Source organism: Procambarus clarkii, chromosome 27, assembly GCF_040958095.1.
Source record: "Procambarus clarkii isolate CNS0578487 chromosome 27, FALCON_Pclarkii_2.0, whole genome shotgun sequence".
Taxonomy (NCBI): Eukaryota; Metazoa; Arthropoda; class Malacostraca; order Decapoda; family Cambaridae; genus Procambarus; species Procambarus clarkii.
This window is the reverse complement of record NC_091176.1, coordinates 20,883,251-20,898,179: the sequence shown is the minus strand read 5'-3', so window position 1 is coordinate 20,898,179 and position 14,929 is coordinate 20,883,251. Positions and strand designations below refer to the sequence as shown.

Below are 14,929 nucleotides of genomic sequence, written 5' to 3'. Positions count from 1 at the left end.
AACTACAATAAGACTATTTTAATTATCTTATGAAATTATCTAACGACGACCTGTTTGGATTTCTCCTCCACGTGATCCTATTGTAAAACTGAATTATTAGATGTAGTCTTCCAAAGACCATTCTCTCAGAATGGAAGACCATATTGTTGATCTAAAGTTTTACAGAAATAGTCATATGAGACCGACAAAAGATTTTCGGATTGCGCAAATTCTGAAATGGCTTAAATCTGCAAAGGATTTTACTATAGATTAAGAGACGTACCTTGTATATGTAGTTCTTTATACAATCACTTACCAGTCAATACAAATCGTTAGTACTTCGACAATGTGTCAAAGGACTTTGTTCCTGAAAAGATGCAGTACAAGAAAATCTTGGGTACTCTTAAGCAGATAGCCGAGAGGAAAGGTGACCTTACAAGTGTATAAAAGCTTACCTAGCTTGACAAATTAGCATAATTGAGCAAACATCAAAGGAGATAGCATTGCAGGAGACGGTTAATCAACCCGTCCTCTAGAATAGTACATCTCATTTTGAAGTATAAATCCGCTGTCAAATTTTTGTTGTTTTTTCTAAAAATCACAGCAGCTTGCAAAATTTGTGTGATGTCCCGTTTTCTATTTGTGGCTGCTCAGGCTAAGTTTGGGTAAATTATTACATGAGGGCTCATAGCAAACGCTCTCGAGAGGACGGCCTGGTTAAATACACCCTGACTCGAGAGCAGTTAGCCTACTTGTAAAGATCACAATTTGCTTTCAAAATCTTTAATAAATACAATTGTTCAAATGTTTCAATTCATTATCCACTGAACTAGCGGTTTAGCGGATAACGATTTTAGTTAATATTTTTCAGTTTAGAATATCTTCATCAATCCCTGTCGTCTAATATTTTCTCTGTAGGTATACTCATAATGACATGTCGCATAGTTGTACATATTATTGGGATTCTTCGAAGAAATTGACCGTAGGAATTTAGCATCCACGTTTACTCTTCAAACGATGATCCATGTCTTCCACAGACAGCACAGGGCGGTATAGGGCCAGAGAACGTTAGCTGTGTCTAACCTTTACCTCCTGCCCTAACCAGCAAGTGGGAAAATATTCATATGTTAACTTTCCAACTGTTTGTGCCCTTGCGGAGATCTGTAAAGTGTCTGTGGGAAAGCCTAATGGGAAATGCAACAGTAGCGGCTCGCTTGGTTTGAACAAAATTCTTCAAAGTAATGGTATTGCTACGTAATCCGTCGGCACTCTCTCTTCCCTCCTCTCTCAGTTGATGGGAAGTAGAAAAGAGTTGCGTCGGGGTAGTCGGTTGAAAGCTTGCGTATGTAATGACCTTGGTAAAGTTCAGGAGACAATATGAATTTCGAGTTTCTCTTACCTTCAGACCAGCGCTGTTGAAACCTGAGAACCTTCCTTAGTATCTCAGAAATGGGCTGCAAGATTTCCTGTATTGTTCCTAATGTACATTTACATGGCTTTGTTTACGCAATGTCCACCTACATATTTTCCTTGGCATGGTGCCTTTCTTTTGATAATTACGTAGTGTGCCTCCGATTCGCTTATACTTCTATACAGGTCTTGGTGAAGCAGATGCCTATGTGTATCTGCTTATGTTTTTGCTTTTGTATTCGCATCCCGAGTGATATTTAGGACCTTTTGATTATCCTGCGACACAAACGGTGTTAGTCTTCCCGGTTTGATGCGTCCTCTTGATAATTAAACTTACTTTTCGTCCCTTTGTTTCATCTTTATCTTATCACTCGGCCTTTTTACTTCTGCTTATTTATGGCATTAGCGAGATGATCCATTATGTCTTGCTCTCCGTTGTCTTGTTATCACATCTCCATTCTTCCTTTTCCCACTCCGGGACCCTCTTCTGCATGCAAAAATCACCGAGGAACGCAATTCCCGGGATATCAAATTATCTTCCAAACTTTTGAAGACGTGGGAAATACAAATCCCATTGTGTATGCTCGTTACAAAGTTTTTGAATCTTCATGTCGATGTGATCACTAACATAAGCTGCCTGCATCCAGTCTGATGGTGATTGCTGGGTTGGGAGTATATCTTGAGACTGGAGGTGAGAAGAGGTTCGGAGGCAAGAAGAGGTTTAGAGGCTCGTAAAGATGTATGTTTAATAGAAGTTTCATGTTGTGCAAATATAGATGTGGACTCTTTTAAGTAGAGGTGTAATTGAAATTTATCGCAGCAGTGATAAAGTTATCTTCTGCTAATCGTTTGCTTTGTGATACATGATATCTAAAGATTACGTTTTTAGCCTGATGACAAATAAAGTTAGATATCCATAATGAGATTAATAATGATGTGTCCGGATAGGATCATAAGAATCTGCGAAGGCTTAGGAGAGGATGTTCTTCATTACAGCACTAACACATGGGACTCACCTGCTCAGTTTGTGACTGTAAATGTCATATTACCAACCTGTCCTCACACTTTATCTGAGGCAGTGTTCTTCTATAGATCACAGCGTTAATTATCAACAGTTTTAGTGAAATTATAATATTGACAAAATATAGACTCTTCTTTGGACTAAGGATTTTTTTCAGTGATATTCCTGCGCGGGCCCTAAGCCTCTGGCTGGCCCATAAAGTGTTGCTTGTTTCTGTTTTACTTCGGCGGAGTATATTTATGACTCGTATGGTCGCTTCAGTAAGATTTTGTCCCACGTGTTTAACAACTTCTACTCTGTTGAATCAAAATTAAAATCTTAATGGGTTTGTAACTCTTCACTGTGTTAGATAATAAGGATAATCGACCTAGGTTTGCTAGGAAAGTCAGATAAAAAGAACTTCACATTTAGTACTTGTTAGACTGTGAATGCTGGTGGTTCGTTTTCCTAATTATTCGAAATTTGATTTTGTTTTCCTTTAGTGTTATGGAACACAAAGTATTTCCTTATTATTAAGATCGTTTGTTGTTCTAGCTGTGTAACTTACAACTGGCATTTACCTTCACCAAACTATAATACAGCTTAGTACGTGAGTTAGAGACGTAACATAACAACCTTTTAACGACCCCTGTTCTAAAGATTATCTCTCCTGGTGCTTCTCCTGATCGGCAAAAAGCATTCATTCGACAACAGTGGTTCTTAATGAGAGGGCAATGATAGCATGAGAAACATGTTCAAGAGCACTCTATTGGAACAATATATATCACAGAAGCAGAACACTTATGGTGTCTCACTCCACACAACTCCAGGTGCAGGGAGCAGGTGGACTCTCGCACTTCACTACCCCAGCTGCAAGGAGGCGATGAACTGTTGCACATTGTCCGTCTCGTCTGATGAGGAATACAACCCCGACCTCATATCTTAGGGATAAAGTGTGAAACTCAGAGTAGTATGGGATCGTTTACTGTAACAGTTGTGCCAGGATATGTACATTATAATACAACAATTGAAATGCGTATTGTACAAGTAACATTATCAATTAAAGAAATGAAGGCCCAAAATGAGGAGATATCGGCTGATGTAGGAGCTCATCGCAGTCAGTTGGTGTAGTTATGGTAGCGGTTGTAGTTGTGTTAAATATGTGTATGAGCTGTATTTCCTACTGCCGGGCTCCTCTCGTCCTGGGTCTTGAGTAAGTGAAGGATGGAAGGAAGTTACAGAGTTCTGACCTTTCAGGATAGCGTTACTGAAATCTCAGCATTGCTCGCAAAGCTTTATGGGAGCTCAAAATTACCCCGGGGCTCATTTTCTTTTAACAATCTAAAGCTCAACAAAATCGAACAATAGATAAGCTCAGAAGGGCCCTTTGGAGGGCTTCACATCGCTTACCAGGATCTTACAAAGATCTAACAGAACTCACAGAGCTCACAGGACCTTAATAAAATCTCACACATAACACACAAAGCTCTTAACGGTAAATTGATTTTGAAATGGAACCTTTTCAATATTGATCCTTTCCAAGAATCCATGAAATTGGAGTTGTTTCACACGATCAGTTTAAAATTAAATTAAACAATTCTTTAAGTATTCCTAAGTTACTTGATTTAAATTGGGGAATTAAGGGTATATTTAATCCGTATATATTAAGGGAAACTGATAAGATGAAAGCAGCTCCTGAAAGGTGCACGGGCACTGAAAGAGAGTACCGACCAACCATTATAAGGCAGAAAGGAAGTGTCCACACGACTAGTTTTATTTTTTCTTGATAATTATGGTACACACACACTCCGATAGGACACAGGCAAAAAAATATATGTATAGTTCATATTATATATAATATGATATATATATATATATATATATATATATATATATATATATATATATATATAAATATATATATATATATATATATATATATATATATATATATATATATATATATATATATATATATATATATATATATATATATATATATATATATATATATATATATATATATATATAATCATTATATATAAGGCCGGGCGCGACCCACTACACCCCCCGAGAAACAGATGTGATCTTCCTGGAAGAGATTTAGATTCATCTTGAAACTTATGTTTAATGTGTTGGAAAACAAAGACTTTGTTGACTCTCCATCTTTTACTATTTTCTTCATCTTGATGTCATCGTCTCGAGTTGGGGAAATGATTCATTATTTTGAAAATTACCGTTCAAAACGGCTGGAACACATTAATTTTACAGCTTTATTAATAAATTTAGAAAAATAAGTTTGCTTCGTTTTGTTTCAGTTTTTTAAATCATCGGTTTAAACCTAATTCCGAAAACTACAAGCATTAGTATATATTACTGACTCAATCTTAAGACCGTCCGGGATGATAATATCTGATACTCACTAATTCTTGTGCATTTTTCTTCAAGTTTCATCACAATGTGCGTGCATTGGTGTGCACCTCCCTCACAAGGGCACTTGTATGGGCGTTTGTTGTGGCTAACCTTTGTTTGTGTCACTACAGCGTGGAGTACATAATACTATACAAGAGAAGTACACAGGCACAGTCGGAACACATAATGCCGACATATCACTTGAGGTAAAATGAAGTCTTTTGCGTTGATGTATCCCTCATTTCGCCACTTGCACGATGTGACCAGAGAAGGCGAGAATTGAACACATATTTGGGCTTTATACATGTTTGTGTGTGTGTGAGTGTGTATGTGTGTGTGTGTGAATGTGTGTGTGTGTGTGTGTGTGTGTGTGTGTGTGTGTGTGTGTGTGTGTGTGTGTGTGTGTGTGTGTGTGTGTGTGTGTGGGAGGGGGGGGGGTGCTTGGAATTGTTTGTATTATGAAAAGTATTTGTGAAGTATGAAGTGCAGTGTTGTGCTGTAGATGCACGGTATTACAGCCTAACATAGAGTAATTTAGAGGTAAGGGGGAGAAGGGGGCCGCTGCCTCGTGAAGGATATTAGAACCCATACAACTCAGGGTTCAGTTCACAAGTCAGGATCGCAGCTTAATCGATATGTTCTCAGTCCATACGTCAAGGCGAATTCTGGTAATTGGGAAACACAAGTTGCTCGAACTCTTATAAGTGATTCCTCCGTCTGGACGAACGCAGGATTCACTTGTTTAGTAGCGTAGAGAAAGTAGAGAATAATAGTGAAGCATACAGAGAAAGGGTTGGAGAGATAGTGAGAGAAGCGAGCATAGATGAGAAAGACAAGAAAAATGGGAATACGCGAAAGAGGAGGAGAAAGGAGAGAAACAAGAAGTTTAAACAGTCAAGAGTAGAATGACGAGAGTTAAGTAACAGTAGTAGTCAGGAACAATCGCTTGCGGAATTGATATATTGAGTCAAACTAATGTGCAATGTGCTCCTTCCGCTAGAGTAACAGGTTATTATTAATAAATTTATCACATTGTTCCTCGTGGACTATGGGATAAATTTATTAATTAAGAACGCATGGGTAATTGCTTTGGTATTCATTAATGCCAAAACAACAAAACCCTTGACCGAAGGGGTTACCATCCAGGCCAGGGAAAGTACAGGAAACCTTGTACCAGTTAAGGAAAATTTATATCTAATCCTTATTCAGATAAGTGTTCTGCAGAACCACTTGGGTGCTCATGTGAATGAGTGGCATGATTCTCCAGTTATACATGAAAGGAAGAGGTCGTCATGCAACACAAACAAGGACATACACCGATGCCGGAATAGTGCAACAACATGCTCATTGTCATCAGTATAATTTTTTGCAGATTCTTAAATGGTCTAAATTACTGGAAGGAGGAGGAAGGTGATGGTGGAAAGGGAAGGTTTCGTTACAGATTTGGACACATACTGACCCTAAGGAGGAAAGTGGAATTTTCGATATACAGAATTAGTCGAGATTTTTAGCGTCTAATTATCGTCACCAATGCTAAGTGTATACAGTATGAATTAAATATGCTGTTGGAGAGTGTACATATCGTTGCTTTCTAGTTGGTGATGCCAATTTTGTATTAGAACAAAATATTATGTGTCTGTAAGAGGAACTTTGACGTTGAATATCTTGCATATGACAAACTCGTAAAAGACGAGGTGAATTGTCTTGCTGGGTTGGAGATAAAGAGGTTGATAAGACACTTGAAAGAAGGGATAAGCGAATCGAAGGGATAAGAAACAAAGGCTTCCTAGAACCCAGGTAATGAAGGAGAGGGGGGTTTGTAGGGCACCTGTAAGAAAGGGAAAAGGGGTTTGTAGGATATATGTAAGGTATAAAGGATTCCTGGATACATGCAAGACAAGAAAAGGGGCTCCTAGGATACATGTAAGGCAGACGAGTTTATTCGTAGGACACTTGCAAGAAAGAGGGATTTACAGGACACTTGCAAGGAAGAACGGGGTTGCAGGACACTTCTAGGAAGGTGGTCGTTTGCAACAGTAACCCAAAGGTTAATTGGGCTTCGAGGTGGCGTTGTTCTTATCTCTGATATATGTTAATGTCCTTCAATTCTATCAATAGAGTTCCATTCCTATTAATTTGTTCCACTGGTCCTGCGGACTAATGCGAGCGCCTGATTAACCATTAGATTTAAAAAGTTATAAAAAGTTTATCATCATTCAAGGTTTAAATTAGTATCATGCAAGAAAATTTCTAGTAACATAGGGGAATTTTACATATATTTTAAAGTCTTAATAATGATATCTGGGATGTTGGTAAACCGCTTTTCTCGAATTGCCTTTTTATGTGAAAGATTGTATATTATTAGAGCACCAGACAATAACGAGAGTTATTTTAGAACAACGGAAACCACGAAGGGATTAAAGTTCGTAAGAGGATGAGACGGGCGACAGTGGGATTGTAATGACAGGATAAGAATGGCGATAGGGAGAGGAATAGTGACTGGAGGGGTATCAGGGAGCGCTTCATGTTGACAAGCGGGATTAAATTAAGAAGTCATACTCATCCAAATATCTTCAACACTTGATGTGTCGTGATTGTATGCCACGTGTGTTTATGGCCAACTTTTCTCAACTTTTCCCACCACGCAGCTCCACATTGCAATTACAAATGATACAAACGGATTAACGTAGGCTCACATTACTAGACCTTTACATGGCTATATGTAGACTGGTGAAGCAATTTTTAATATTAGACCGTCAGAAAAGGAGCAATACATTCAGGACCTGGTGACAAAACTCGTCAAAGGGTAATAATTCTTGTAAGAGTAAGGGTAAGGGTTTTGACTTACAAAATATCTGAATAAAGTACAGGAACATAGAGAGATATTATCGATATTTAATAGTAGTAGCAAAGGAAATGATATGCTCATGGACGAAACGAGGCAAGAAGACTGAAAGGGAAGTGACAGGGAGGAAATGGTTCAGTCTTTGGTAGTGAACACTATAGTGAGGTGAGAAAATGATTGAAGGTTCACCATGACTCCGTCTCGCTGGCGACTGCCTGACTAGACATAAACATCATGCTCGCTATATTTGAGACACCAGGAGGGATCCACAAGTCATGGAACATTCTCATACGTGAACATTTTTACTTAAATATAATGTAAAGTTCCTGAACAACCCTTCCTTTATAGCGCCACCAGCCATCACTGTTTATTATAAATCTTGTGTAAACCATAGAACAAGAAGTAATTTATATAAACCTTGAGCTTAAACAGCGAGAATCGACTGTGCATGCGCGAAGCTCTGCCAGAGAGGGAGAGGATCATTCACCGGATGGAAGAGTCAGACGTTAAATGTCTCTCCTCCAGATATCTTTAGGACAGGCCATGACATCGAACCCTATATCCCAGTGAGTCACGAGCGAACGGGACAAACATTGGTCGTGATACACTGTACAGATGCAACGCCATCGAAGGGGATATAAAATAGCGAATCATAGGATACGTTCGTGACGATACAAAACGAGGGGTAAAGTGTCTTGTATAATCTGGGGATATAGATGTATAAGAGGGGTTACTTTTTTCGGCACTTTGAAAATGGACATGTTCTTTGTCCTCTGGTTACCAGACGGCGTGAAGCCGTCAACACTCAAGGTACATTATGACCAGTGAAAAATACAATTGTTCACTTCGTACAGCAAAAGTTAGCAGACTATACACTGCTGGCTCTCATAGCCCAAATTTCTTGAAAAGGAAATCTTTTCCTTTAGACATAACATCAGTTACGGGATTCTGTGTGGCTAAGTCGCCAAGTTTGCCCATCAGGTTTCCTTCACCCATTGGGTTGGGTATCCCGGAAAGTCCTGCCCCTAAGCCACCGGGTAACGCACCAGCTAGACCACCGGGCTTCTCCTCTTTAATGTCTCCTTCCTTGGAGGCTGCAGGGTCATGCTCAACAGGTTTAGGGGAAGTCGCATCTTCTTCAAGTGGATCGTTCAAGTCGAAGTCTTCCATTAGTTGGTCCAAATCTGCAGAAGAAATGGTGGGTCCGTTGTCCGGATCTTCATCAAGAAGATCGAGACCATTGAGTTTAGCCCGAGAAGCGGCTGTAGTGGCAGGAGTGCCCGCTGACGAGGTCGTGTTGGGGAACGCAGCTCCTGCCAAGGTTCCTGACGATTTGTTGACGCCTCTCTCTCGCGACACTGACCTACCACCTCTCTCCGCCGCGCTGCTGATGGTGCCTGGGTCTTGGTGGTGGTCCCCCAGGGCCCCCTGGGCCCCCTTCATATCCTGTGGAAAGAGCAAAAAAGAATGAATGATGTGGTAACTAGATTTTTTCCTAATGTGCTTTAAATAGCATTATACAACTGCCAGCGTGTGTTTCTCTAAGCTACTTGGGAAGGTGTGCGAGATAAACATGCGCCAAATCGCCTGCGCCGCTGCTCTTCTGCGCAGGCGTGATAAGTTGGCACTCCAACAGGGATCTATACACTTATAATCAGTTTGGTTTTCACACAATTTAGATCAAAGGCTGTGTGAGTTTATTTACGTGTTTTTTAGTAGAAAGAATTGAAAGTGAAGAAGCTAAACGAGGAGAAAACTGCTATACAAGCCAGGAATCCAAACCAAGATCTAGGAATAAGGATGAGAAGGACCCATGCGCCGTCTTCATGCAGTATTCGGTCTTCAAATCGTTCAACTCGCTTCATGAACGTGGCCACTCACTCGGGGACATTTCTTGTGATGTAACCAATCAAATCTTCAAGATCTACAAAAAGTTAGCGTTGGAGAAGGTATACTAACAAATAGTAATCGAACAGCTGGCACCTACACTACTAAATAAATAAAATAAAATAAAACATCTCGTTCCAGCCATTTACTGACTACACAAGGTCACACTTAAGGCCCAATACTTCTATTGCAGATAGTTGCCAGCTTGCCTCAGAGCGCTGACCATTGACTGTTACGTACTAATATGAACATTAGCAAGCCCTTAAACATTAACTGCTGACATGAAAAGACTTTTCCTAAAAAGAGGTAATGTCATAGGCTAAGAGATAATCAATAATCTTCCTTTATGCTATCCCCTACCATCAGAACATTTACGAAATCTCCAGCTATCCACCAAGTGCACTGCTGTCGATTCTAGTTGTTGTGATAGTTTGCTCAAAGTAAAGTATGCACTATAATATGAAGCTTGATGCTATAGTATATAAATCACTCATAACTAAATTGTAGTATACTCGGCAAGGTTTCATTCAAACATTTTTGTGTCCATGTTCGAGATCTTGTATCTCATACGCCCATCGGGTCGTTCATCTATACCGTAAACAGTTTACGACCACCGAAGAACATCGAGGTCGTCTTCAATCCAAGCGTCTCGGTCCTCGTAAAGTGCTAGTGAATACAAACTGAGTCGCACTAATTGAGGTAAGAGGTTCAGATCTCGTAAGTGCTCTATGAAGCCTGGCCAGCCAAGCAGGTCGAGTATTGATTATATACAAAAGCCTTACTTAAAGCCATCGGATCAGAAAACTTAATTTAATTAATTCATATCCAAAATATCAGAGAGAAGTTTATAAAGAATTTAGAATATATTATATATATATATAAATATATATATATATATATATATATATATATATATATATATATATATATATATATATATATATATATATATAATTAAAACATTTTGAACTTGCTATATATAAATGTACGCTACAGCTTATCGCTTTCTACAATTCTGTACAAACTATAACACAATAGGCTTCTACAATGATTACCAACTGTTTCTGAAGCTAGTAGATTATGATTACGTCTAATAGCTACGGGTATCTACTTTAGATGAGGTTATCAAATAGGTGTTAACAAGTCAGCTAATCTTCATATCCATCTTGTGGATATTGACTCATGCGACCATAATCCACCGAGAAGGAAGGGAAAAGGGGGGGACTTAAGGAGAACTCTGATCGCTTTCCACAGCAATGAAGGAGGCGAATATGACGAGTAGCGAGGCACCTCAGTACCTCGCCTGGGTCCAGCACGGGAGCATCACCATACCTAAGTTACCTGACTCTTGACACCCCACGGATGTTCTCCCTCACTTCTTGAACTCGCGCATAACTGCTTGAGCCGCTGCAAGAACATATTAATATATTCATGAGAGAATGTGACCTTGCTGCTGCCGCATTTAATTTTTGTTTAAGCTCTGGTGAGTGCTGTGATGGAAAACAATTGTGTGAGAGAGTAGCACGACAAACGAATGTGTGTTGTCAAACTTCGGCCACAGATGGTTGTTTATATCAGAGGGATAGCACAGGTGATAGCTGGGGTCCGATATACCACGTCAAACTAACGTTTGCCTCAAGGGCGACTATTGGAAAACGTTAGAATGAAAGTGCTGTAAATAGTGCCCCCATTTATACTCAAAGGTGAGACATCAAACGAACGTTTGTGACAATATGTGCAGCGATAAACGAGAGTTTGTGTCAAAGTGTCATGAAGAGCAGTTTCAAGAAGTGTGACCTAACATCCGGGAAGTATAATATGTAAAAAATGTCAGTTTTATATTCGTAGGTGCAATACAGCGTTATATGTTTATATGAGTCAACGCTGGACTGTAACAAGCAAACAAAATAAAAATACGAAACAAAAGAAGGGTGAGCAAGCAACAATGTACTATAAAACACCTAAAGCTACAATAACAATGATAACAGCCACCAGCCACAATAACAATATTAAACGAAGAAGCACAAGTGTTCCATCTGGAAAGCCATGCTCAGTCTTTCTCTCATGAAAGGCATTAAACAGGGAAAGTTCAGCAAAGTTAACTGTGAAGAAGAAGAAACAACAGACTAGAGACAGGAAACTAAGGGAGACCATAAAATAGGGAAAGGAGACTCAGAGACACGATAGATTAGAGATAGGTAAATGAGGGAGACAATTGACTAGAAACAGGGAACCAGTGGATACGATAGACTAGAGGTAGGCAATCGGAGTAGACAATAGACTGGAGATAAGCATAAAATAGAGCAACGGAAAGAGAAGGGGGAGAGATGATACGAGAAAAAATATATATAAAACGAGATAATGAAAAAGAGATAATAGCCAAGATAACAGCGGAAATAAAAAGTGATCAGATCGAGAGAAATTAAGGAGAAGAACGAGGAGATAAGAGAAGATATCAGGAAGGGAAAGGAAGAGAGCAGATATCAGTTTTGTTTACAATTTATATGTCAAAAAAATACAAAAACAGATATAAATTTGAAAAGCTATAACAAATAAATCAGAAAGAGGATATCAAAGAAAGAGAGAGAAAAGAAATATCAGAGTGGAAAAAGAGACATCGAAGAGTGGACAAAGAAAGGGGATACAAAAAATAGTGGAAGGATAGGTGACAGGAAAGAGAGTGGATAATGGATAAGCTGACCAAAGAGGAAGATGAGTAAAGTGTGTTAAAGCGAATCCGACGGAGGAGACACATATAGGTTGAAAGAGAAATAAAGAGAAAAAGAAAAAGAGAATTTAAAGATACGAGACAGAGAAGTAGAATGAGGATCGAGAAAGAGAGAGAAACTTTACACATATGCATATGTGTGTATATCACGAAAATAAACACGCGATAAAGAATGTGACAATGTCAGACCACGGAGGAAAATGAAACAGGAATTTCCTTAAGTACTTTCGTATATTAAATACATCTTCAGAAGGAATTCCTTCTGAAGATGTATTTAATATACGAAAGTACTTAAGGAAATTCCTGTTTCATTTTCCTCCGTGGTCTGACATTGTCACATATGCATATATATATATATATATATATATATATATATATATATATATATATATATATATATATATATATATATATATATATATATATATATATATATATGTATATATATATATATATATATATATATATATATATATATATATATACATATATATATATATATATATATATATATATATATATATATATATATATATATATATATATATATATATATAATACTGGTAGCAGTCATTCTTGTAGACATATATTATTGCAGACGCAAGGGTGATATAAATATTCTAGTACGAATCTACTCTTTATTTTCTTATACTTTTATTCACTTCAAATTAACTTTGTAAACTTTATTTTACAATTGTATTATGCCATGACACTTAGAGATAACCCTTGTCAACATTAGCGAAGAAATACTTTGAACAATTACAAGTCCTGATTGATTGATTGATAAAGATTAAGCCACCCAAGAGGTGGCACGGGCATGAATAGCCCGTAAGTGGTACAATTTTTTTTCTCAGTATTCTGAGGTTGCATTTAACCATCAAGCTGTTATCATGGGGGAGGATACTGCTTCACAGTCTTTATAAGGGTGTCCAGCTGCTGGACAACTCTACAAGTTCTTGTGCTCCTGGATATATATATCCGGGGATGAGGTGAAGGTGAAACTCCTTTATTACGAGCCAGTAGGCCCATTGTAACTTACCAATCCCTTACGTTTCCATGATGGCTGGGACACATATGTTTCTTCGTGTTCTCCATGACAGAAGTGTGATTTGTTGTGAGTTGGTTGATAATAGTGGGTTTAGTTTGCTTAATGTATAATGCCTCGACAATGTTCCGTCTTCTATTGCAATGCATTTGTTGAATATTTCAGTGTTGTTTTCAGGATATCACTGGTGATAATCTTGTTAGTTATTGAGACTATGTGGTCTTTGATAAAGCCTTGCTTCTGTGCTTTATGTCGTTGTCTTGCCTATTTATAGAGATGGTTGGGGCTCAAAGTCCCCAAGTGGGTATGTGAAGTTAAGACGACGTTCGTCTCTTTCAAAGAAGAGTTTTATTTGGTGTCAAAAGAGTTTTCTATGGAACTTTTCCATGGAGAAGTTGCTGTGGAATATTTTAATAGTAGAGACCGGTAATGTACTGTGTTCTGTTTTGTCTCAGGTTGCAAGGCGGCTCACGTTCTTTTTAATGACATGTTCGTCATATTCATTAGAGAATCCATTATTGACCAGGACTTGCTTTACTCTACCGAGTTCCTAGTCAACCTCCTTCCAACTGGAGCTGTGGGGGGAGGGTTACACAGGCATTGATATCAGTCTTCTTGTACCTATCGAGGCAATCACTCTTACTGTTAAGGCTAACCATTATATGATAGTTTCCTTAGTGCAGACTGTACTGTGAAAGCCATCATTCCTTAACGAGATTGTTACATCAAGGAAAGGTAGTCCACTTCCACTCAAAGGCACTACGGGCTCACCATAGCCTGTATTACTTGGAACTTTTCGTTCCAGGTAGCGAATCTTTAACAACAACAACAACTTTCACTCACAATGTCGTAAGTCAACCTTAGCCCTGAATTTCCCCCAAATGCATCCTTTTGCCTTAGCAAGTGATCAACATCAGGTACCTACAGGAATATGTCGTCTAATTGTCTACAGTATATACTCGGCTTAGGCCCATGTCAACAAGAACTTTCTGTTCGACAGTACCCATATAAAAATTAGCAAATTAGGATATCAAAGGGGACAGCCTATAGCGCCGCCGTCTACTTGTTTATACATACATTCATTAGGACCCAGGAAGGGAACCTCTTAAGTACGTGCCTCGAGTAGCTTCTTAAGTGTGTCTCCTGGGATATCAAAATAAGTACAAGCTGGAACCCGATAAACTCTATCTATTATTATTAGTCTCATCCACGAGCATATTGGTGAACAGCAGCTCAACATAAAGAGACGCTTAATGCTTTCTGCTACAATCATTGATCTTACTTTTACTGTCATATACAATAATACATGTAAGTCACGAATAAATTCACGTGTAATTAAAAATAAAAGAATTTTTACCGGTCCATCTCATTTAGTTTGGACATAACATGATAGATTATTTCCTAAATTAAGAGAGTGATTTGGTTCTCAATGAGGTTGATTCCGGCGAAATTTGGAAAACTATCTGCAGATCGGGGAACCGCAGTTAGATTCCTAAACAGAGACGTCAATAATGGATGCTCTAATGAATATGTCGAAAAGATCATTTAAAGAAAGGTGAGTCGCTGTATCCGGTCCCTACTATTCAAATATTATTCAAGAATTTTTTCCTCATTGTCCACAAA

At 38.5% G+C, this 14,929-nt stretch overlaps 1 protein-coding gene across 1 annotated transcript in view; it reads right to left on the bottom strand.

Moving 5' to 3' along the window:
- Nucleotides 1-3,357: 3,357 nt before the first annotated feature.
- LOC138349864 (peripheral-type benzodiazepine receptor-associated protein 1-like) overlaps nt 3,358-14,929 on the bottom strand; it is a 94,419-nt gene continuing 82,847 nt past the window's right edge. Inside the window, exon 13 of the mRNA XM_069332429.1 lies at nt 3,358-9,092. Coding sequence (XP_069188530.1) covers nt 8,532-9,092 — 561 coding nt within the window. The 3' untranslated portion in view covers nt 3,358-8,531. The remainder of the gene's footprint in view (nt 9,093-14,929) is intronic.